Source organism: Ascidiella aspersa, chromosome 3, assembly GCF_963924565.1.
Source record: "Ascidiella aspersa chromosome 3, kaAscAspe10.2, whole genome shotgun sequence".
Taxonomy (NCBI): domain Eukaryota; kingdom Metazoa; phylum Chordata; class Ascidiacea; order Phlebobranchia; family Ascidiidae; genus Ascidiella; species Ascidiella aspersa.
This window is the reverse complement of record NC_139449.1, coordinates 17,984,188-18,007,723: the sequence shown is the minus strand read 5'-3', so window position 1 is coordinate 18,007,723 and position 23,536 is coordinate 17,984,188. Positions and strand designations below refer to the sequence as shown.

Genomic DNA, 23,536 nt, shown 5'->3' with positions numbered 1-23,536 from the left:
CTATACAACTATCCTTAACTATACCTAAAGAAAGGGCACTGGTCTAGAATCTTACCACATTTATTTTATCGCTAACAAAACGAGTTGTCAAAGTTGAAATTGCAAGGAAGGCATGAATTATGTAAGAATAAATATAATAATACTTGACCCACACAAACCCAAACTCTCACCCTAACCCAAATATTATTAGCAATATAAACCCCCAAAAAATGTGGTAGCATTCTTGACCAACACCCTACATTTTGCTGCTGTACAGGAAATGTAGAACCCGTCCCCTATTTCAGAGTCAGACCAGTGACCGTTGCTGTATCACTATACAGATACTTCGCTAGTAATTTATTTACTACAAAGTAAGCCACAATAAATAACTACTATAACAATTTGGTATTTTTTTTCATAATTTTACACAACCTTTTTAAATTTTCAGCCTGTGCCAAAAATTGGAAGCGACCAACTTGTGTATACTATTAAATCTCTTTGACATGCTCACAGGTTGAGAAGCAAAGATTTAGTGTGTTTGTGTCATTACACCTGGTTACAACAAAATTATCGAATAGGAAATACACGTTTTCACACTAGTATTTTAACCCTACAGTAACAAATTCTACAACAAGAAAACTACAACTGAAAAGCAACACTATGAAACTGGATGACTGGTATACATAGTACACCGGAAATGACGCAATAATGTATATATATGTGTGTGTGTTTGTGTGTAACGATGTTTATGTACGGCAGCTACTTATATACTATTAAACTATGATTAGGAAAAACATAAGTTTCCTGGTTTAAAAAAATATGCTCGATAGCTACTGGCAAGCTTTGTGAAGGGTATACCTGTTGTCGTAAAGCGTAAAGAGTTTATTTAAATAGTAGGCTACACAGCCTATGCAGTTACAGGATATGTACAATGGCGAAAGTACGCCTGAACGGTCTAATAAATTGCCGTTACACCGTACGAATCCTTTATACCCATATTTTCCTATTTTAATATGGTAATTGGAAAATATTGCGGCCTTATTATTCTTCGAGCGACTTTATTATTCTCCTTTGGCTTTTGTACTGCACTTTTTAGTTTTTACTTTCTGAAAAGCTGGTCTACACACAAGCCTATATATAAGCCAGTTTGCTATTTCAAAGCAAGCCTGGCAAATATAAAAAAACACTCTTGCAAAAGCCGCGTAGCTTCATGTTTACTTCAATTGCCTATTTTAAGTAGACCTAAACATTTTCTATTTTTTAGTTCATGGTGTAGTTAATAATATGTAATAAGCTAGACATTCAGTTCATTAAGTTGACCATAATTTTAAAAGTCAACTGAAACGTGTTGTGATGCAAATGAAGACTACTAAATAAAAAGACACTTCACTTTTTTTCAGGAATACAAAATTTTAACATTCTTTTAAAGACGATAGACAAAACAACTACGTGAAGAAGCGAAAATTAAACGGAACACTTAGACAACGTGCTATGCTGTATGCAGGCGCGGATCCAGGATTTTGTTTTGGGGGCACAAAGATACGTCATAACGCTACGTCACAAAGTTATATCTTAACGTGACGCCACAAAGAAGTAACCTTAAGAACACCTCACAGTTTGTTTATTGAGTAAAAATTTAAGGTTGCAGAGGTGTTTCTTTCAGTACAAAAGCTACATTATAAAGATGCTATCGATTAGCGCAAAGCAAGAAAACGCCTTTCTATTGTTAAAGTTGCCCAAACTTTAAGTTTCGATGATGCGATTGGGCACATGACGCATTTGAGCTAAAAGCATTTTACAAATTAGTTTTTTTGCATTTCCTCAGTTAATAAAGGCAAAACATCCAGTTGAGGGAGGGGCATGGCCACGTGCCCCCATGAATTCGCCCCTGGCTGTATGCCAACATGTTGTTTAGTAGCCAGTTATTTCACGTTGGAGTGTGACACAGGGGACAATGTCGTCGAGAGCGTATTTCTTGTGTGGATGCGCAACGCTTACAAGTACCGCAAGTCCACTGCAGGTAGTCCTCCAATGGGCGACCCGTAATCAAACAAACAGCCTGTTTCCTGAAAGGAGGGATATCAAAATTACAGATAACAGTGCGATGTAACCCAAGCATCATATTTGTGTTCATCCCAAACTATATAATGCAGGGGTCGGCAACCTTTTGTATGCAGTGTGCCAGTTTATGAATAATTTTAAAATATAAACAACTAGCGTACCGAACATTTTTCTATGTTTGGTTTGGCATTGGCAACCAGGGCTGCGAAGTCGGTTAAAAACAACCCGAGACTGACTCCGGCTCAGACTCTACAGCCTGTATTTCACGTTTACGTAACTAAAATAAATTGGATATTCAGCAATCCAATCATAGGGGTCATGGAAAACCAACAATTTACAGTTATCAGTTTCGAAATTTTAGAGTGCGCATGCGCACACGTCGGACTCGGGTAGTCTTACTCGAGTCCCGAGTCCGCCTCCGCAGCCCTGCTGTGATCTGACGTCTATTTTACGAATGATCTGACATCTAATTTACGCATTTTGGGAGAGACGCCATTAAACCTAATTTCATAAGTTAAATTCTGTAAAGATATCCTAACCCTGCTGAAACAAACGAACTGTCACGAACACAATACTGTGCCCGCTATTTTGGAATATACTTCAACGCTTTTCAGCCGATACCTCGAAATGTTAACTATCAGCTTCGCTTTTAGCTTGTGTTCTCAGTCGCACAAAAACACACGTGCTTACTTTAATATAGAATGCCCTGCTTTAACGTAGGCAGTAAACAACACGCCACTGTTATGGCATTGTGACGTAATAATACGCATGGTTAGTCGTAAACAACAAGTTTAACGTCCACAAAAAATAATGTTAAATACAACAGTTAGGACACAAATTTGTGACGCGAACACTGCCGAATCATTTGGCGTGCCCTGAAAAATCATGTGGCACGCGTGCCAGGGGTTGCCGACCCCTGATATAATGTTAAGTAAAATTCATAAATTTTACAATCATATAGTTTCATTTGTATTGTATATGCAAAATCAATATACGTACTCATCTTCCATCGGCGTAGAAGATTCTCCAGTCCTTCGTTGATCGCGCGGTTCGTATCTGAATTAGCAGCAGTTAGGAGATTTAATGATAATAAAACATTTGACAACTTGAAGTGTTCTATTTTTTTTTAATTAATGGAAACATTATTTTAATGGAACAAAATGGGCCGTTCGGTGTTAAATACCCTTTTAAATAAAACAGTTTATACAAATTGAAGCCTAAGTGTCGAAAGTATAAAACATGCAGGGTGACAGGGTGGTGTATATAAATTGACGTCGTCAGGGTTTTTTAATCTATAATTTAGATCAGGGGCGGGCAAATTCTCCGGTCGGCGGGCCAGGTATGGAAAAATAAAGTACTTGGCGGGCCGGATTAGGTACTGCCAAAGCTGGAATGTTTTGGCGCATAATTGCGGCTAAAGTTGTACTATTTAAACACGGCAACACTTTTATCACACATCACACATACTGCTTTCTTTCCGACGTAAAAAATAAACCAAGTACAGAACTTGGGAAACCAAAAATCAGTATGTTTGAATGTTATAAGATAACAATATTTCGCTACCAAAAGCATCAATACGAATCATGTATTTAGTAGCGAAATATATTCATCTTATAACTTCCAAACATTCTTTATGATTGATGTGCAACCATAATCGTTTGTTTTCACCATTCGGATTCAGGCAGATTTTGTCATTCGAAAGAAAATTCTGATTATTGCCGACTTGAGTGAAAAGTATTTTTGCATCCAATCCTTGTTAAATTCGCGAAACTCTTCGTTAAACTTACGTTTCTTAGCAAATCCATGGAAAAATATTTATTGTAAATTATAAATATAATGTTAACACAAAACAAAGAATCTAAAAACACAAAGAAAACAAAGAACTAAAGAATAACTAGCAATCACTATTATTTGTGGCAGAATGTGGCCGCGGGCCACAACCGGAAACTGTCTGCGGGCCGCTCAAAATCCCGCCGTATGTTGCCCGCCCCTGATTTAGATTATACAAGGCAAGATAAGATAACCATTAAAACATTTGCTTAACCACTGTACGAACGGTCGAACGCGCTCAAAGCCGCTCATACTTTGTAAAGATCTCCAATGCAAGTTCCTCGTAAGCTTTGCGGTCATCCTCCTTTATCGAATCCATCGACTCGAGTTTGATAAACGCCCGTGAAGCTACAGAAAACTTCCGGTTGGTAGCGGCAGAGAGTGCTATAAGGCTGTAGATCTTCTGCGGCTCAATAAACTCTTCGTAATCACATAGGTGCTCAGCTGTCAATCGGAAACAAAGTAAACAATTAAGGCACCAGCAATAAGGAAATTTCTTAAAACTAATGTATTGAAGCTAGAACCAACACCTGTCAAATTTAGACTTTCGAAGGTGTGGTTTAATGTTTAGTCTAAGTCTAAGCAGTCTTTTTGTTTAAGAAAGGCAATGCGTTTCCTTTTTACCTTGCGGATGAACTTCGCGTTTTACCAACCGTTATAATTCGTCGTAATTTTTAAAGAAATGAACCTCATTAAGGTAATTTAGTGTTTGCTATTTCACTCTGTTGGTTTAATCGACATTGCTAGATCGCAACAGTTCGCTGAAAATGCCACGTTTTAAATTCAACTACTGTATCAACCCAGCATAACTTTATCGCAGTCACACGCATCGGTTTCAGACCTAGTGCTGCAATCTTGAAAAATCCTAGTGGGAGGTTTTACCTGTACACATCGCGGCGTCAACGTAACCGTCGTACAGCTGTCGCAGAGCCAGGAGAAAGAAATGATAAGCTTCGGCGCCTCGCCACGCTTGGTCGATGACGCGCAATTCTTCGGTGGTAACGTTGTCGTCTTGCATAAAGCTGTCCATGCGCGAGGAGCCCTAAAATATATTAGTTGTTCATGGCAATCACGCAACCACTTCAATTTGTTATAAAGCGTAGTCTAATTATTTTTGTTTTGCTTCTTATTTCCGTTTGTTATATTTTTACTACACTCTTAGAAAAATCAAACTAATTTATAAATATTTGTCGAAATTTGTCGGGTATTCTAATCTCTTTCGCCCGCTGCAAAAATCTTAAAGATAGCAGGGAAACAGGCGTAATGCAAGCGGCCTGTGTTTCTCCAAACTGTTTAAAAAATTGTCCCAGACAAATATAGGTCAAAAATAGAACAAGTTTACTGGTATGAAATGCTAACAAAGTAACTTTAAAAGAAGACTTTTGTAACATTTCAAAAACGAGTATGTTAACTATTACACTTAGCGATTTATTGCATCAAATGATAGCATATAAAAAATAATTTTCTAAATTCTACCTTCGCCGATTTTTCTTTCGCTTGCTTGTGATGTTTCTCCACGAGAAGTGCTGCGAGCACGTAAAGCTTCTTCATTTGCAACGGGTTCGCGTCACGACTAGAACGAATCATTACGAATATTTTTTTTCGTTTTTAAGTATTATAAATATAAAAGGTTTTGTTTACCATTTCAATCCACTGTATTATTTTTTTTGTCTTTGGAATGTCCACTACAGTCATTATCTGTGACGATTTTGAGAGAACTTAATGCGAAAAACTAAAATTCTAAGAAAAAAATATTTTACAACCACCCATATTCCAAACACAACACAGAAACCGCAACTCGGGTTTAAAAAACTGTATAGTATCCTGGTTATTGGTAAAAAAAAATATATGAAAAGAATATCTTAGAATCTTAAATTCTGAAACCAATCAAAATATTGTTTTTTATTCCGTCGCATTTTATTTACTAGAATAGATAAAATACCCGGAGTTGCCAAGGTTAAAAGAGTATTTATTAGTTTAATTTCTAATTGGTGAAGGACAAATATAGAACGATAATTTCGAAATCTCGAAGGTAGCGTGGTTAAACAAAACGAAACGATCCTTCATACTGTGGGCTCTCTCCATCATCTATTGCAGTTTTTCATATTGTGTTGTAAAATGTTCGTGTTGATTTGCTAGCCTCGTGTTATTATCTATTATAAAAAAATGTGGCGATCAATAGAAACCAAAAAGTAATGTTACAGATAGCGTAAGATCTTCGTCAGACAGCTAAATAATCCCCAAAAGCAAAGGCGCTGGTCGTCCCTATTCTTTTTACCGCTAATTGTGAAATCAGGTAACTAAATCCTTTTCCACAAATAGAGTAACACCTTACAGCCTGTGTGGAAGCGGCTACAATCAAAGGCGTGATGTAAACTATCGAATTTATTTGCGTGACTCAAAGTTCAAACCGCTGCAATAAACGCGATAGTTTGTGAACTTAGCCTAAATTTTTGCGTGGTTAAACACGATGTGAGAAGTCATCAAGTTTTGGCCTAAATACCAATCAATGGATTATCGGGTAGGGTTGTTGTACAATGTCGGTGTAAGTGTCCTGATGCCTAGTAAAAATATGTTTAGAAACGGCCCGTGTGGTAACAGTAATTGGTCGACTGGGCTGATACGTTATCTCGGTGCCAAATTGTTCTCGAAAAGGTTTAATAAAAAGGCGCTAAAGCAAACAACAAATGTATATCGTCCTTAAGTTTGCCTTTCGCGGCTATTTGTTTGGTAGGTATATAGAAATTTCACATATTACCAGAGTAAGTTTTCTTAGGCCGCGTGTTATAAGACCAATAACGCAGCATTTAAACATGACAAAAGTATAAATTGTCCTAGAAAAATCACCAACACCAACATCTAACTAATCAGCAAAACTGATCACGCTTTATAATTTCACACTGTTTATAAAACACTGAGCATAAATGACTTGATTTTAAGCATAAATGACTTGATTTTTTATTTGATTTTAGAAAAACTTTTTTATTTGATTTTAGAAAGCATAAAAATTGTACGGTCACGCAGAAACTGCGTCCAACGTAAGGTCTCAAATTTTGCGTGGTTAAAGACACTGCGATAAGCTATTAAGTATAAAATTCCTAACTTGGCAACAATCTTTTTTATAATTACCAATGCGACGTACCAAATTTGATTTTGACGGTCACGCATCTAATGGCGCTAAAATTGTTTTAAAAAGTTTTGCGCGGTTACGCAAAGAGCTTTTGCAGGAAGTCTCGCGCGTCCGTGGAAAAAATAGTGCACCAGTTTGCCGTCGTAGCTCCTTGCTCGCTCATTAACTGCCACCCAAACCTCCTTATTTATACATATATATTATACTTTATCACACGTACCTCGCCTCTTGGTTTGCGATGTTAACCAGCAGTTTAGCAGCGGATGCGAAACGATCAGCTTTTCTGAACAGCTCGATAGCTTGAAGCACGTTGCCCTTCTCCAGCAAGTGAGAAGCATACTTCGACAGCAAGGAGTCGGTTTCCTGAGTCGGAAAATAGTTGGCCTTGTTAATACAGCATCGGGTGGGCGCCTTATACCACGTAGGGTTATACAGTGTTGTAAACAAGTCATCTCCAAATCAAACCACTAATATAATAATAAAACGATAAACCATTACAATAGGTAAACTCGTCCGATTATAAGCAATGATTCAACTTAACATCCACAATCTAATCGTTTTATGTGCAAAACTTAAGATAAATAGCTCAATTTTATAATAAAATGGTAAATAAAAAACCTTAATTTTAACCCAAGTCATTTGACTCAATGACTTGAGTCCAAGTCAAGTCATTTGTCTAAAAAACTTAAGTCAAGTCAAGTCATTTGAAAATAGTGACTTAAGTGCACTTAAGTCAAGTCATTGACTTTCAGTCATTACAACACTGGACTATTATACTGTAGCTACTCATATTACAAACTTATAAACGAAACGATTGTAAAGTGTGGTAATAGAAAGCAAAATACAAATAAACTAAACGACAAAAAATATTAGGTTTCAACGCGTAAGTTTATCATCTTCTGTTGCGACAAAAATGACATATTCTTTTAGGGATGAACATCGATAAAAACCTTGACGTTGTGTCGCTGTGCGAGTTCGACAGCCAGGCTCCACTGGTTGAGGAACACGCAGGTGTCGATCGCCTCCTTGATCCGGTTGCACTTAAGCGAGGCCGCCACCGCCTGTTCGCACATTCCCACCATCTTGAACGTCTTGGCCATGCCCTGCACGAAGAGTACGTTGCGCACATTAACAACGTGTTCGAGTTTATTGTTTCAATACAAAGCGACACAAATGCCAGCTCAATTCTCTAAACTGGCCTAAACATAAGACATTAGCAGAAGGAAGTTCGTAGTTAATTAATATGAGTCATGTCTTCACTAATATGGGCCACGACTCAAACTTTTAAAGCTATTGCGTTGTTTTCTAACTATTTGAAGTACTACAGTCGACGACCGACTTTTGGGTCGCGACTCATGGCCAACTTTTATTGCATGTGTTTTTACATAAGGCAATTATTATGGTAGGTTTTTAATTATTTCCTCCAGCAGTAAGTTTTAGGAGTAATATGTCGAGCGAATGGTACATTTAATCGCGAAGCAAGAAAATACCAGTTAAGCAAGAAAAACAATCAAAAAGGACGCGCCACTTACAGGCAGCATCTTGTGGTTGTCTGGAAGACTTTCCATCAGGTTTGTCAGTCCATCGTAATCCTCGAGCATGTAATAGCACTCACACAACCTCTGCTGGTTTCCACCCTTTTGGAAGTACGTAACCGCGTTTGACCTGTTACAACATTAAGAAATAGCGATACATTTTATGATCCGTCTAAGACTTCTTGACAGTAATATCAGTCAGAAAAATTACGCAAGATTATCAATGCCATTATCTTACCGCTAGAAACACGATCAAAGAAAACATGTCATAAAATTTAAAAAAGCTAATTGTATGTTCAAGAATACGAACATGACCAAATGGCGTACAATGACTTCTTAAATTTCAACTGTCCTAAATTAATCAGGATACCGCAATCCGTCTAAACTCTAAAGCCAGGGCCGGGAACCTTTTTATCAAAGGGAGCCATAAAAGCGGAATACTTTTGGTTGTATTTCGATGAGAGTCATGTAACATATTTTAACGTCGAGTTTATCTTGAAACAAAATGGTGATTTGAATAGGGCGGTTTGTTCTGTTCTTATTTAAAAGACAGGGCACATTAAGCGCAAACAGTGCATTGGCTAAATTTACAAAACTTTATTATACAGAATGTCATGATACTAACATGACCTTTGGAACAATAAGAGATTCAAACGGACTAACAGCGACCAAACGGACTTACAGCCACCAATAGACGAATAGGATTCGCGCGAAGCACTAAAAAAATGCTATTTGTCTTGTTTAAAAAAATATAAAGTGCTGTTTGAAAACGGGCCATGACCGCGTGCAATTTTATTCACATCATGCTAGATCGCTAGAATCATAGCTTTGATTTATATGACTCTTTTATATATATGACTCGCGAGCCATAGGTTCTCGACCGCTGGTTAAAAAATCTAAAACGCACCACTTTTGCCGGTCGGCGTAATAATCGCCGATAGCGTTCCAGGCTTGCATGAGTTGCTTGTCGTCGGACGCTCCACTTCCCGACTTAAGAAGCTGAACGACTCGAAACCAGTCGCCCAACTTCATGCGAAGCTCCACTGCCAAGTCCCTGCATTTTAATAGTCAGGAGTGATTTAACTAACGAAAAAAAAGAAAAAAAAATGTAGCCGAGTGTTGCTGATCCAGCAGTATTATATTATAATCAATCGTAAAATTTGTCGCTTTATAAGGAATCTGTTTTGCATGATATGTCATTATCCTGATGAAGGCGTCCTGTATATGACGTCAAAACGTCAATTGATTATATAATACTGCTGGATGAGCAACACTCGGTTATATATTATGCCTGGAAGCAATAGCTTATTTTAAGAAAAAAATGATTTACGACCCAAAAAAATTAAAAAGAAAAATGGGAATTTGCACCATGACGGTAAATAGGCTTTCTTTGGTTTCAATCTGCTTTCGGGCAAAGATTCCATTTATATTAACTCGCATTAAACAAGAAAATGGTTGCAACTAAACGTATCTCCCCTAAGCGTTGTTTCGAGGAGTCACCTTCTATCCATTTCTAAATAGCAGCGTTCGGCGTCCTCGAATCGACGAAAGTAAGCAGCGATTTCTGCCTGCTTCATCGCCTCATTACCAAGCTTAGACGCCCTCTTGCTTAGACCGATTCCCTGGTAGTCCTTGCAGCGGACGAAGGCGTGTTCGGCGATGTCCATATCAAGTTTGCCCAAGGCGCCCTCCGCCAGCAGACGCCTGTCGAAAGAAAGAGATTTATTTGTAGATCGCACGACACAAAGCGTTTGGTGCGGACGTTATGTTTTTTATGTAAAAAGTGTTTGTCGCGAAATCGCGACATCAGGAATTCGAGGCTATAAACAGGGGAAAGTGGGGCAAAATGAAAATGTTGGCAAAACGGTGCAGTAAAATACTAGGCCTAGTTGGTGCATAATATGGATTATTACTGTCACTGAAAGCACTTTGGTCACACTCTCCTACGTCATTGCTTGTATTTGGAAAAGTTTTTTCCGAAAATTACGCCTTTTTTTATTTTCTAAAAACATAAAATAAGTGAATTTAATCGCAGGTAAATTTGTTTTGGTGATTATAATACACAAACTTGCATATATTCTTCCTATTCTAACCTATTTTTTACCACTCAATTTCCATAATTTCCCTATTTTCAGCAAAGTCTAAATCCCATCATGTTGTCAACTTATCATCATCCACTAAAATATTTTACTCCATATTTTTAATTTTCCCATTTTATTTCGCTTATGAATCACTTTCTTTTACTCTAAAATAAAAATTTGCCTGTCTTTTAATTTATTTCCAACTTTTTCTGAATTTAGTAGTCTTTGTTGTTGGGCCAACAATGCCTAATGGTGCAAATTCGCGACAAACGGAACTTTTTACTTATTGGAGTGTCATATGAAAGTATTTATTCAAAACACTTTAAAACATATTGTCTATGCTCTATACCAGGGGTGACGAACGCGTGGCCCGCGGGCCACAGATGGCCCGTGAAATAATTTTGTGTGGCCCGCCAAGCATTCGGGTTGAGACCACGGCAGTCTTGAGATTTCTTTGACCCGCTTCTACTCTTTGCGATGCGAGTTCAAAAGCTGATAGGCGGATTGAATAACGCGTATATCATGCAGGAATCGTAGAAACTGTTGTGTAAATCCATACAGTAACCATCAATTCAGGATTCAACTGTTTATTCATTGTTGTGTCATGAAATATACAAATAATAATTTAACACCATGAGCCTGTTGCTGCTTCAGTACAATGCAGTAGTAACTAGTTGAGTGTAAGCTTCGCATGGGTTTTGATTAGTTTCGTTTGATGAACAATTGTTTATGATTTTAACAGGTTTCATAGCATGAGTAGAAAGTTGTTGGGCCTCAACGGTAACTGACAAAGTGGCCCGCGACAGCAAATAGGCTCGTCACCCCTGCTCTATACAAACACATACACATTTTTAGAACTAAAGATGCTCGTCGAATTTTTGACTTTTAAACGCCTGAAAATGTGGTTCCACCAAATTACTTGTCAGACGAAATCGTGCTAAAACGCGATCGGGGCTTCCCCGTATAAGATTCAGACATAGTTATTGAACGGCGCTAAACGGGAGTTCAGTTCGTGTAGAATTCGCGACAACAGGAATTACGGCAATAAGTATATATTATCGCAGTGAAAAGGTTTAGGTTATGGTGTGTCGCGATTCGCGACAAGCGGCGTTGAATCGTTAATTAATTTGAGCTATGACACAGAATGGAAAACAAGCTCGTAGGTTTTGTAATGTCTAGCTAATTCGCTAAATAACCATTAAAAGAACTTGCGAGCGCTTAAATATACCGATACTTTATTTCGCTCACCATAGTCTTGGATGCGGGTTGTCGTCAACGAACTGTGAGGCATCCTTGAGACCAACAGTTTGCACCAGGGCACGGGTATCCCTAAGGGACTTTACCTCCAGCTCGATGATGTCATCTGACTTCGGGTTTTCCGGATCCTAGTGGCATTGTGTAAAATGTCAATTTAATATAAGAAACTAATGGTTGGAGTAAGACGTAATAATAATACAAAGCCCGTACAGAAGTAGGTATCGTTTTGAACGTTTTTTCGAATAACTCTTTATTCATTTTCAACATAGTAAGAAGGCACTGATTATAAGTGTATATATACTGCTAAACAGACGGCAAAAATAAGCAAAAGGCGAATGTAAAAAAACGTTTAAAAATAATATTTAACCTTAAATATTTCGTCCAAAAGAGCAGACTTGATTTCCAGGTCTTTAAACTGGCAAATATATCCTGAACACTGTAAAGGCTCCTGTAAAGGAACAGATAGCAAATTTTAAAGAAAATACGTTTTGAAAACGATTAGAGTTACCGAAGCGATTAAAACATTCAGCGCTTTTATGGTTTTAGCAAGTTGGCTTTTTTAGAAATAAGGCTACATGTATTACTCATCTCACAAAAAAGCAACGTTCGTCACTAAAGTATGAATATTAGGCTTATAAGTTAACTCGTGGATATTTCTTTAACAAGTGGATATATCTTTAAGGCAAAAGATTGACATTGAACTAGGCATGCCGATTGACTTTTTAAAAACAAAAAAAAATAAGGTGTTGATCGGTCACCAGACCACTTAGCATAGCAAATTTTAAGCCAATTCAGTAGTGAGACTTCCTTCACAATGCATTCTTACCTCCGGGTCAGTGCCCCTGAATACGTACATCCGCGTCTTTTCCATAATGGCCAGCAGCTCAGGGTTGTCGGTGGCCCACTTCATGTTCCAAGCGTCCTTGCGCTCGAACCTCAGCAGCTCGCCAACCACCTGAGCACAGATGCATCAAATGTACTTAAACACTGTAAAACGCACCTTGCAATGAAAAACAACACATTACTTCTTCCCCATTGGCGTCAGTGACTTTGGCGTCGAGGTCGAAGAAGGTTAGTATTCCGGCAGTGTCAATGATGGAAAGCCGACTGTGATGTGAAAGAAGCTGTTTATAGAACTAAAGACAAAATACTTGGAATAGAGAACGAGTTTAGTAATTGTACGATGGAAAATATTGGAGACAAAAAACGTGTTTTTTGCAACAAATGCCAAACAAATCAAAGGGCCTATTTTATATGTTTTTCATAGGCTCGCAAAAACGAACGAATGAAACCGATGTTTGAAGCGGTTTGATGAACAATATTGATGATATGCCACTTTGGCACACGTGGCGGCGATTGAATTGGTCTTTGTTTTGTCTTTGTTTTAGGTCGTGCTCCGAGAATTTGCTTCCTCGAAGTCGCTTATATTTCGTGATGCTTAAACAATAAAGTGTTTGCTAACACATTGCTTACGTCGAGTTGCAGTTGAGTGCAAGATGCCGGGGTTCGCACGGGACAGCGTATCGATGCGTCAGTTCGAGGTGGGGAAACGTGTACCTATGTATTGTGCCACTTTCTCGCGCCTGCAAAGCACAAACTTCAATTCAGATTCAATTGCTGATGATTATATTAATGGAGTGTGCTCGCTTAACATAACGGAGTCCTAGCAAGAACAAGTGTTACCAAAATGCACCTTTTGGAACTCTGTGGTGAAGACAACAACGAAACAACATATGAATGACAGTTATACCGCCTATCCGGCATATTGGGCACTTTAGAGGTGCTTTTTTTGTTAATTGTAATGGGTATACAGTCGACAATAAATCACCTACCACGATAATGATTCTGTCGGAAGCTGCGATTGAGCAAATAGGATCCTGAGTTTTCTGCATTAAAATAATGTTTCAATAAAAAACAACCAAATGAAACAAGACAAATGACGAATTATAATTAACACAGCAACATTTTGACATCAATTTGTCTTGAACAAGACTGGATGTATTTAGAATGGCCGTGCCAGTTAGTCACTTGGCAACTTTGCATGCCACAGAATAATTGGCATTATTTTAGTTTTCTCTTGAAAAAACGAGACATCAGCTTTAATCTTACAATTTGAGCTGCTTTAAAGTTGAGGAACTCCGCCTTGGTAGCCTGAGGTTTGTCGTCGTCGATGTGGACGAGTCTGTGGATTCAAACGGTGTTACAAAGAGGTAACGTAACACATCAATTGGATTAATATATTGATTTCATGGTTACCAAATGCTTAAGACAGAGGCGCTGAAGACTTTTGTTTGGCCAGGCCATAAAAATGTCAGCAACAACGTTAACAAGGTAAAGTAGAAAAATGACGTCATTAAAAATAAAAACCTGCTGTAACAAATGTGAAACTAAAATCGAGCAAAATACATTTATGGGAACGACAACCAAACTTCCTCAAAAAAATTGCGTTTCTTGAGTTAAAAGAGACGTAACGCTGTTTGAGGTGTTTTAGGTAAAACACTTGTGGCTTAACAGCAGGCTGATGGATGCACAAAAATCATTTTAAAAGTTGGCCTAAAACGCAAAACATCAAACCCTGCGTTTTTGTTAAAGTTTAAGCTTAAAAGGTGTTATTTAATTACGAAAGTTATACTATGTGTTATCGAATCGCAGAAAGCGCGAACAAATTATTTAAACTGAATAATTTCGGCTAATAATACAATTTGGAATAGAGACACGAATCTAACTTATGGTCACATAGAATAGCGAAGAAAAATAGTGTCAGTAACCAAACAAATGTATTGCTAATCTAATTTAAAGTGGCAATTTATTTACGACCATAGCCGTTATTAAAATAGGTGTTTTAAAATTTTCCAGTTTTTTTATAACATTAAAAATAGTTTGTCAAAACAAGCTGAGACATATTAAAATAGAACAATAAATTCATATTTAAAAGTTTTTCTTTTACGCAGTTATAATAGTTAAAAAAACATTTTAAGGAGAATTATGGCCTCGTGCCCCCCCTATACTGCCCTGTGCTCAGGTTAGTTTGATTGCGGTAAGCAATTCTATAAGGAATTATAAATATTTAAAGTATACAGACAATATTTTAACAACATTGTAGGGAACCGAAACCGAAAAAGAGAAGCTGGTAACCTTTTGTAACTTCGTGTTGCACAATGTAAATTGATTTGTGTTTGATTTTTTGCTTTAGCATACAAAAATAATCAAGGAAGCAATCTCCGTTTAACTACTTCCCGAGTAAAACAAAAATTAATGCAATGACGTTTCCCAAAATTACTTCGACCCTGTCCAAAGTTTTGATATACACATTGTATTTGGTGGTGAAATTCTCGTGCATATGTATATTGGAGCAAGGTATGGGCAGACCACATTTCAAAATATAAGCATAATAGGTAAAATTTTCGTAAGGGAGACAAAACTTATGACTGTGTGTACAGTTTCTTATTATTACGTAACAATTCGCTTGTGTGGTCCACCTAATTTATTGTCACAGCATTATTTTGTTTTTACTCAATATCATTCAGCGAAGTCGGTGGGTTAATATTGAATTTACAATTTGCACTCGCCAGGCGCCAAGTATTTGTAATTAGCGCTCGCCCGGGTGAAATTTCATTTGCCAAAAAATGTCCAAATGCCGACTGTAAATTTCCATCGTTTTGTGGACTTTTTAAAGATGACCTGCAGCGTGATCAAACTATATTTTGTCGGATCCCTGTTTTAGTTTGGTAGAAGAAAAAAATATTACATATGACGTCACAGGTTACGTCATAACGTGGCGTCGTAAATCAAGTAATTTAAGGTACACAATGTTTGTTCTAAAAATATCCGATGGACAATGCAATATATATTAGCAAAAAAATATTTGCCTTTACATATAGTTAAAATTGGCAAAAAATCAAGTTTATTAGTAAAATAAACAAGGGGCAAATGCATAAATGTGGCCGGGCGATATTATCGCCAGCAATAAAAATAAATTTCGATCTTAATTTTTATATTTTAATTACATCACTGGCCTGTTAAAATAAGATCGATAGCCATCAATCAAAAACTATCCGTGGGTCAGTAGTTGGACCACATGGCGCTAGTTTAAATGTTTTTTTGTAGTTGAACAAGCGTGTATCGTCTTTGGCAACAAATTTAGTCCAGTTGACCTGATTGCTTAGGGCAGGGGTCCGCAAATTCGTTTTGGCGCGACCCAAAATTACCAGTACCATGGTCTCGCGACCCAAATACTTCTCGAGATGTTTTTAATAAATAGCAACACAATAACATTGTGTTTTATTAATTAGAACAAGTCTGTGTTATGTTTATTTTAAAATGAAAGGGGGTTCTGTAACACAACTGAATATAAACTTTGAGTTTTACCACGTGTGATGTGCAATAATTACTGGCAACGGGGGTATAGATTTTGGCGCAACTAACTAAAAACGCCCGACGTCTCCTAATGCATTTGGAAAACTCAACATTACAAGGCGCGGATTCAAGGATTTTTGCGGGGGCAATATATTTTAAGACATGATGTTACAAAATTAAGCTAAAACGCAACATCTTAGCACAACAACGTTAAATAACCCTGCTATGTCCAGCCTAACTCAATGCGTCAAGCGCAACCAGATTGTCTGCATCTGGTTTTGTTAGCAAAACTTTTCATTTAAAAGGATGGTCGCGGCGCTTGACCACACAAAAATATATTTCCGCATCACATTAGTGTCCCACAGCCAGGGGCGGATCTAGGGGGGGGGGGGGGGCGATATGGCCATGGCCCCCCAAACTAAAAATTATGTACGTTTTTTTACTTAATAGGCAGCTTATTTTCGCGGTTCCCTAGGTAGTATGGCCTATTTTCGCCAAAATAAGACATATTTTTAAGTTTTGTAGTGGTGTACGAGCTTATGGCGCCATATAATGAACATTTCAAAAAAATTGTAAAATTCGTTTCGCGCAAGCGGCGTTTTTCAGATTTGCAGCGACGGCTTAAGTGACCGTACGCTGACCTCGACTATATAATAACTAACTTATATCCAAGTACAATTAAAAGCTTTTGTGTTGTTAGTGCAAATCTGAATCAGAACCAGCCTGCCAATATACTTCATCCGGCCCGACGCCCTTTGATAAATTAGACACGAGTCCATTTTAAATACTTTTTGACTATTTTAAGTGCGTAAATGTGAAAAAATTTCGCGCTTCGCGCTAATGATCTCTTTATACATCCAGTGTGTTTACGTTTTGATTTTTTTTTCTCTTTTTAATAGTAGTAGGGGGATGACGACGTGTGGACTCGAATTTTAAACCAAGTATACGCTTTTTTTAGCGAATTTGCGCCAAGACTTTACTGCCTCCTTAAAAGTAATTATAAACACGTTTTTAAAGTGCAAAAAAATCCGAGGCCCACCTGATTCACAATTGTTATAAAGTTGTAATAACACAAAATCTCATTTAACATATGTTGTGCGGCCCGCAGAGACCTTTCTGAGTTTGGTTTTGGCCCGCGACTACTACACAAAGGTTGCCGACCCTTGTGTAAGGATTTGAATATGGAGTTTTGCTCATTTCAGCACCCTTATTTGGCAAAAAACAACTACAGTAACTTAAAAATTGAGAGAAGTGTCATGAAAGAACCACAGCTGACCGCAGCAGACAACGCTATGGTGTTATTGCGACGTCGTGGCCTCGGCGCTTTTTCGGTGGCATGTGAGGTTGCTCTCGCCTTTCAAGGAAAAAGCAAGATGTGTAGACAATAGACATGGTAGCGTCTTTCAGCGATATTCTTCATAACGGGTCAAACTAGGAAACCGGCCCACTGTAGAGGCTAACCTTATTACTTTTCGTGCTTTTAAAAGTTCTGTTTTTCGCGTTATTTTGCAGGAGTTAGTTTATTCGGCCATCCGATGTTATTTTTACCTGAATTATGACGTCACGCAATGGTATACTTTTGTGACGTCATATCTCAAAAAATTGTGACGTCATATCTGAAAAAAATGCATGGCCCTCCCCAAACTGAAATCCTAAATCCGCGCCTGCCCACAGCTGTATAGAAAACGTATTAACCACATAAAGATTCGCGTAAAGCATCTTATAATAGCTTGTTTATATCGTTTAAGTTTGTGAAAAACTACGTAACCTGGTTAAGCAGTTTATGTTTGCCAAAAAGATAATATTATCAGACAAAATAATTATAGAGTGCAACGTGCTCACGACGCTTTGATTAAAGAAAACGGGCTAAAAAGTAGAATAATGTTTTTTGGAAAAACATACTAGGAAGTAAACCCAGATTCCGGCTAAGCAAATTAGTTTGGTGTTTCGGTAATGGCCAAAAATAGTGTTAGATTGCCAGTGCTCTCTGGATCAAACAAAAGTCTCAAGACATTTTCTTAATGTGAATACATTAAGACTTTCGCGACCCAAATTTGGGTCGCGACCCCGTATTTGCGGACCCCTGGCTTAGGGCACTCGCGAGTGGGAGAGTACAAAATCTCAACCTCGATTAATATAGCAATTTAAAAGCTGTTATAAGAGGCTAGCCCTCTGTTGTATTGAAATATTTACAGGTGCTCCTTTTATTCGGGGGGAAATTGAGTTTGGAGAGCGGTTAAAGGTTCGGAAAGAAAAAGTTGAGAACCGCTGGTTTACCAAGAACAATATCGCTTACTTTTCTCTACCGTCTTTACGTTGCGTTGAAGTTATGATGTGAGAGAGTCCCAATGATCGAGAAGTAGTGTACTGCCAAGTGTAAATCGCCTCGTGAGATGCAACGACAACGTGGGTGTCCGTCATTGTCATAAAGAGTGGTTCTGTTTTAAAGTGTTATACACGCAATTATTACTAAAAGGAAATATATACTTACTATCGCTATATATTTCAAGGACGAACAAACTAACAATTGGTCAAGAAAAACTGGTGGCGGACTCCAGCAATAAGACCCAAATACGAGCAACACCAAGGTAGAAATAAAACACAGTTCGGAATAAGAACAAAATAGGGGTACTGCTCAATAGTCGTAATAACGTCTAATTTATAGAATAAGTCTTAAATCCGTCGAAATAAGACCTAAATGGTCAAAATTAAGCCTACACAACATTTCGCCTATAACCCTAAACCCCACCCCTATCACTAACTCCCCTAAAAATTTTAACCCTAATCAAATATCTAACCCCTACCATTACCCCCCAAGAACCCCAACCATGGGCAAAAATCCGGCGCCAAAACAGCGGCGCCGGTCAAACTAGGGCGTCCAAACGTCGACACCCTATGGCATTATAAAATATTCTGCTTTAGATATTAATAGCTTGTAGATCTTATTGTGTGTTATTTTGTGTATTACCCTGGTAGCCTTTCGTGTATTACACGCAATAATTAAAACGATTATTGTATACAAATAAATTAATAAAGCTATAGCGTGCTTTTCCTCACCGATGTCAATAAACTTCGAGTCCATGGGCGTACCAATGGTGTTACAAAGTACAATAGCATATTGACCAATGTCCTCGTCCGATTTGGTTGCCAGGCAACAATGTTCGTCGACAGAAGATACAAGCAGCAAATGTTGGACGAACCTGAAATACATTTTAAACCTAGATTGAAACGGGTTAATTTTTTTTGGTCTGCTTATGAAAGGAATACTGAGGAAAATATATGAGAGCCTAACTACAAAAAAGCGCACATTTTGTATAAGAAGCTGATAGGATTAAAGTGACGTTAATTCATCCTAAATATTACACTTTTGTCTTAAGTTGTTTTTATCATATTTACCTGTTTTTTATAAGTTATTTTTTATCAATAAAGGTGTGGTTATAACTTACAAAAAACTTTACGATATAAATGACTTACTTCACATATTTTTCTTTGTTTTTAAAATCCCAGAAAATAAGAGAATGGTCAGCACGGTCAGGTTTCATGAAAGCATATACCACTGTATTTGTGCAGTAGCCCCACTACAATAAAACAGGTTATGTTATACAAAACAACACACAGTATCAAACAGTATAGCAAAGATACCTTGTAGTCTGGACGAATATTGGCAAAGAAAATGTAGCTGTCCACTGCTAATGCCACTCTCAGACTACCCTTTTCCCAATCAAGGGAGGTAATATTCTTTCCTGGTATCTTAAGGGTGTGTAGAGGCTGTGAAAAAATATTGAAAAGTCAAACGGATTACTGCCTAAAACAATAAATGATATGTTTCTTGTAAAAAACACATATTTCTGCACAAATGGACTACCCTAATAAATAAGTTTCACAAATAACAACATATGATGTTGACATTGTAGAGATAAATTTTTGTCACCTCTCCGAAAGCACTGTAAAACTGCACAACAGTAATGTCTTTATCTTTTTTGATTGACAATTGTGAACCAGCGATTGCGAGTGCAGAACCCATCTCATTCCATCTGGCATCCACAATGTGCATCTTGGTGTCAATTAAAACTGGTTCTAAAAAACAAAAAAATACGTTTTAAAATATCCCAGACTAAAGTCTCATGTAAAAAAAAAACTTTTAAAAAAAACTGAAAAGTTCAACTTTGCATACAAACACAACAATTACAACCATTTATGTATCAAATTTTACAAGATAGTTATGAAACGGAAACTTTAAAAAAGGTTCTTCTTACTGTCATCAGATTCAGTGCGCATTATTTGACATCGTCCATTGTCAAAGCATATGGCCAAACAGGGGCAGTCCTGTTCAACATATCCCAACCTCCCGTTGTACCACTCCACTGCTGAGATGCTTACAGCTCCAGTCACATTTACTAAGCAATACAGCTCAACTTTGCTCTAAACAAATGTATACTTGTATATAATTTCATTAAATCAAGCATATACAAAAATAATATAGTATATGACATAATTCTGATTGTTCAAATTATTGTAATTATTCTATGCTGCAAAAGGTAAATGATCATAGTAAGAAACATTTTATTGAAAACATAACTATTTTTTTTTTTTTTTTATAAATGTATTTTATATTTCAAACAACAAGTGTAAACATATTTGATATTGCAAGCAACAAAAGTCTATATTATTGTTAGCTGAAGAATGTCACACACTTACTATCGCATTTCCAAGGCTATCATAGATATGCAATTCTCCGTTTGTGGTACCAAAAAGAATAATCTTGCTATCGGGAGACCACTGTAATAATAAAAGAATTACTAATTTTTAATTAAGTTTGCTGCTGCTGGTATAAACTATGACCTACGCCAAATGGACATAAGAAATGGCACAAAATGACTTTTCATTTAATTACTGTGTATTAGGCTTATGACATATAATAAGTATGAAAAATATTGGTGATTTTTTTTTTATCTAAAACAAATATTTGGATAATAAAAAAGAGTTCCTATGTTTAAAACTAAAATTATTATAAATCCATAACTGATTAATCCAAAAAACAAAACATACTGCCACATTAGACAGCTGCATGCTTCTCAGTTCTTTCCCCCAGATTCTGTTTCCATCAACTGAGCCAACAATAACTGCACCATCCTCATAAGCAATACAAATCTTCTGTCCATCTGCATTCCATGACATGGAACGGACAACTGACTTATTCCTGTTGTTAATCATTTCTTCATACCACTGACCTATAAACAATATTATGTAATAAACATCAGGCACTACCAATTATATTGAGATTGGTTTAAACTTTATCAATTATTGGTTTTATTTACAGTTAGTTATTTAAACCTAAATTTTGCTGACAGACTAAATTTCTCAAAAAGTTTAGTTTAAATGTTATTTTTTTTACTTTTAAAACATTAACAGATATTTTCCCAGACCTTTAAAAAGCATCCAGACAATAATGAGACCTTTCTGGTCACTGGTTGTTAACTTCTGGTGGTGATTGTTCCATGTTACAACTCTGACAATTCCTATTACAAAAAAAATATTGTAGAATTGTGATTTGCTAACTACATTGCAGTGTGGGCTGCAGGGTCGGAGTCGAGATTTGGGACTAGACGGAGTCTGTTTGTTTTGCTGGGGTTAGACTCGGGACTCGAGTAAGAACATTTAAGACAACCCAAGTAGAAGTCCGACGTGCACATGGGCAGTAAGAAATTTTGAATACTGCCGCAATCTGCTGTATATCCACCTGAACTAAGTTATGTAAATGGGTAAAATACAGGGAGTACACTAGGGTGTACATTATAAAATACATCACTGAATGGATTTGGGAAAGTGCCATTTAGATTGTCTAAAGTTCAAATTAGGGGTAGATATAGTGCAGTAAATGTTTATGCCCATTATACCTGAATGGCCTTCCATGGTTTGATTCATGCTAAGGTTGCTTGGAGCGGCTAGACCTCTCTGATTGGCATCCTTAGTTAAATTGCTTTCTAGTTTTAGAACCTGGTCAAAAAACATACTTTTATTATAAACTTATTAGATACAGTATATACCATATGTGTTTTATTTAAGGAACTAATAATCCATGAAGTCTGTTGAAGGTGGTTCGGGATAGGTTACTAAAACGCTAAATGCTAAATGTAACGATGGTATGAATACAGGACATCTGTTTATAGCCTACATGTATTTCTTTAATTTGTATCTACAGGTAATCTTAAATGAACCTTTAATAGTCCGTCGGCCCCACCACAGGCAATAAATCCTTCCTCTTTATTCCACGAAATGCAATGTAGGGAAATGCCATTTGGAATTGCAATCTAGGGTGAAAATAAATATAAATATTTTAAATATAAATGCACTATAGTATTTAACTTAAAAATACACTGAAAATGTAACATATCTTAATAATGATAAATATAAATAACGTTGACATTACCTTTTTGCTTAAATAAACAAACATTCTTTATTTCACCACAAAATCGCCTTTATCCAAAATATCTCATAAAGCAGTAACTACAAGCATTGTTTGCAACTGTTTCATAAACCAGGAATAAATAAAACAATTAGAGTTTCTGGCGTTGCTCTAGAATTAAACCACTGTTTTACAGTAATGAAACGAGTTGCCGTAAATGAATTTACACGGAAGAACTAAATGTGGGAGAATAAATGTAACAATAACTTTTGAACCACCGGAATCTAAACGCTAACTCACATCCTAACACAAATAATGTTAGCAATATAAACTCTCGGACCAAAAAAGTGGTAGGATTCCAAACCAGAGCACTACAATGTAATATACATTACATTGCACTGTAATGTAATATTGTTAGTCTATTTAAGACTTCCTAATTTGTTTTTATTCTGACATTATTGCTATTCCAATTTTGATCTTAATAATATTATCCAAAAAAAACATTAAAGCTTCAGTAATATGCTACTTTAAAACAAAATCCAAACCTACATGGTATAATGCTATTAACAATATACCAATATTTTAGCCCAATAAGTATTTAGGACAAATTTAAAACGATAATAATATATTCCCAATAACCATTTACAAATTTTGTGTTGGTGTTTTCTAAAATCTTGTCGTAGTGTAAAAAAATCATTTATCCCCTTGTTTCGGATCGGATAAAACACTATAGTGGAAAATAATTGTTTAGTTTTTAAATGTAGCTGTGACATACATATTTTGGTAAACTTGTGATTTTTATGTTTGCATCAAGCCGAAGTGTTACCAATGTGGTAAATATAGGAATCAGGTGACACTGTATAAAGACAGATTGTATTGAATTCTCGACAAGCTTTCGCAC

At 36.8% G+C, this 23,536-nt stretch overlaps 1 protein-coding gene across 1 annotated transcript; it reads right to left on the bottom strand.

Moving 5' to 3' along the window:
* Positions 1-1,382: 1,382 nt before the first annotated feature.
* On the bottom strand, positions 1,383-23,012 carry LOC146160510 (WD repeat-containing protein 35-like). Its single transcript, XM_083385935.1, has 29 exons — positions 22,660-23,012; positions 22,448-22,540; positions 22,127-22,226; positions 21,656-21,748; positions 21,279-21,460; positions 20,928-21,008; positions 20,486-20,651; positions 20,161-20,306; positions 19,872-19,997; positions 19,704-19,807; positions 19,287-19,429; positions 18,526-18,667; positions 13,983-14,055; positions 13,706-13,759; positions 13,347-13,456; positions 12,899-12,980; positions 12,700-12,828; positions 12,241-12,321; positions 11,865-12,001; positions 10,036-10,239; positions 9,443-9,589; positions 8,533-8,665; positions 7,951-8,103; positions 7,221-7,363; positions 5,347-5,443; positions 4,753-4,912; positions 4,125-4,314; positions 3,040-3,096; positions 1,383-2,045 (listed from the first exon to the last, which is right to left on the bottom strand). The coding sequence occupies exons 1-29, from the start codon at positions 22,681-22,683 to the stop codon at positions 1,907-1,909; spliced, it is 3,489 nt and encodes a 1,162-aa protein (XP_083242061.1). The 5' UTR covers positions 22,684-23,012; the 3' UTR covers positions 1,383-1,906.
* Between the last annotated feature and the right edge of the window lie 524 nt (positions 23,013-23,536).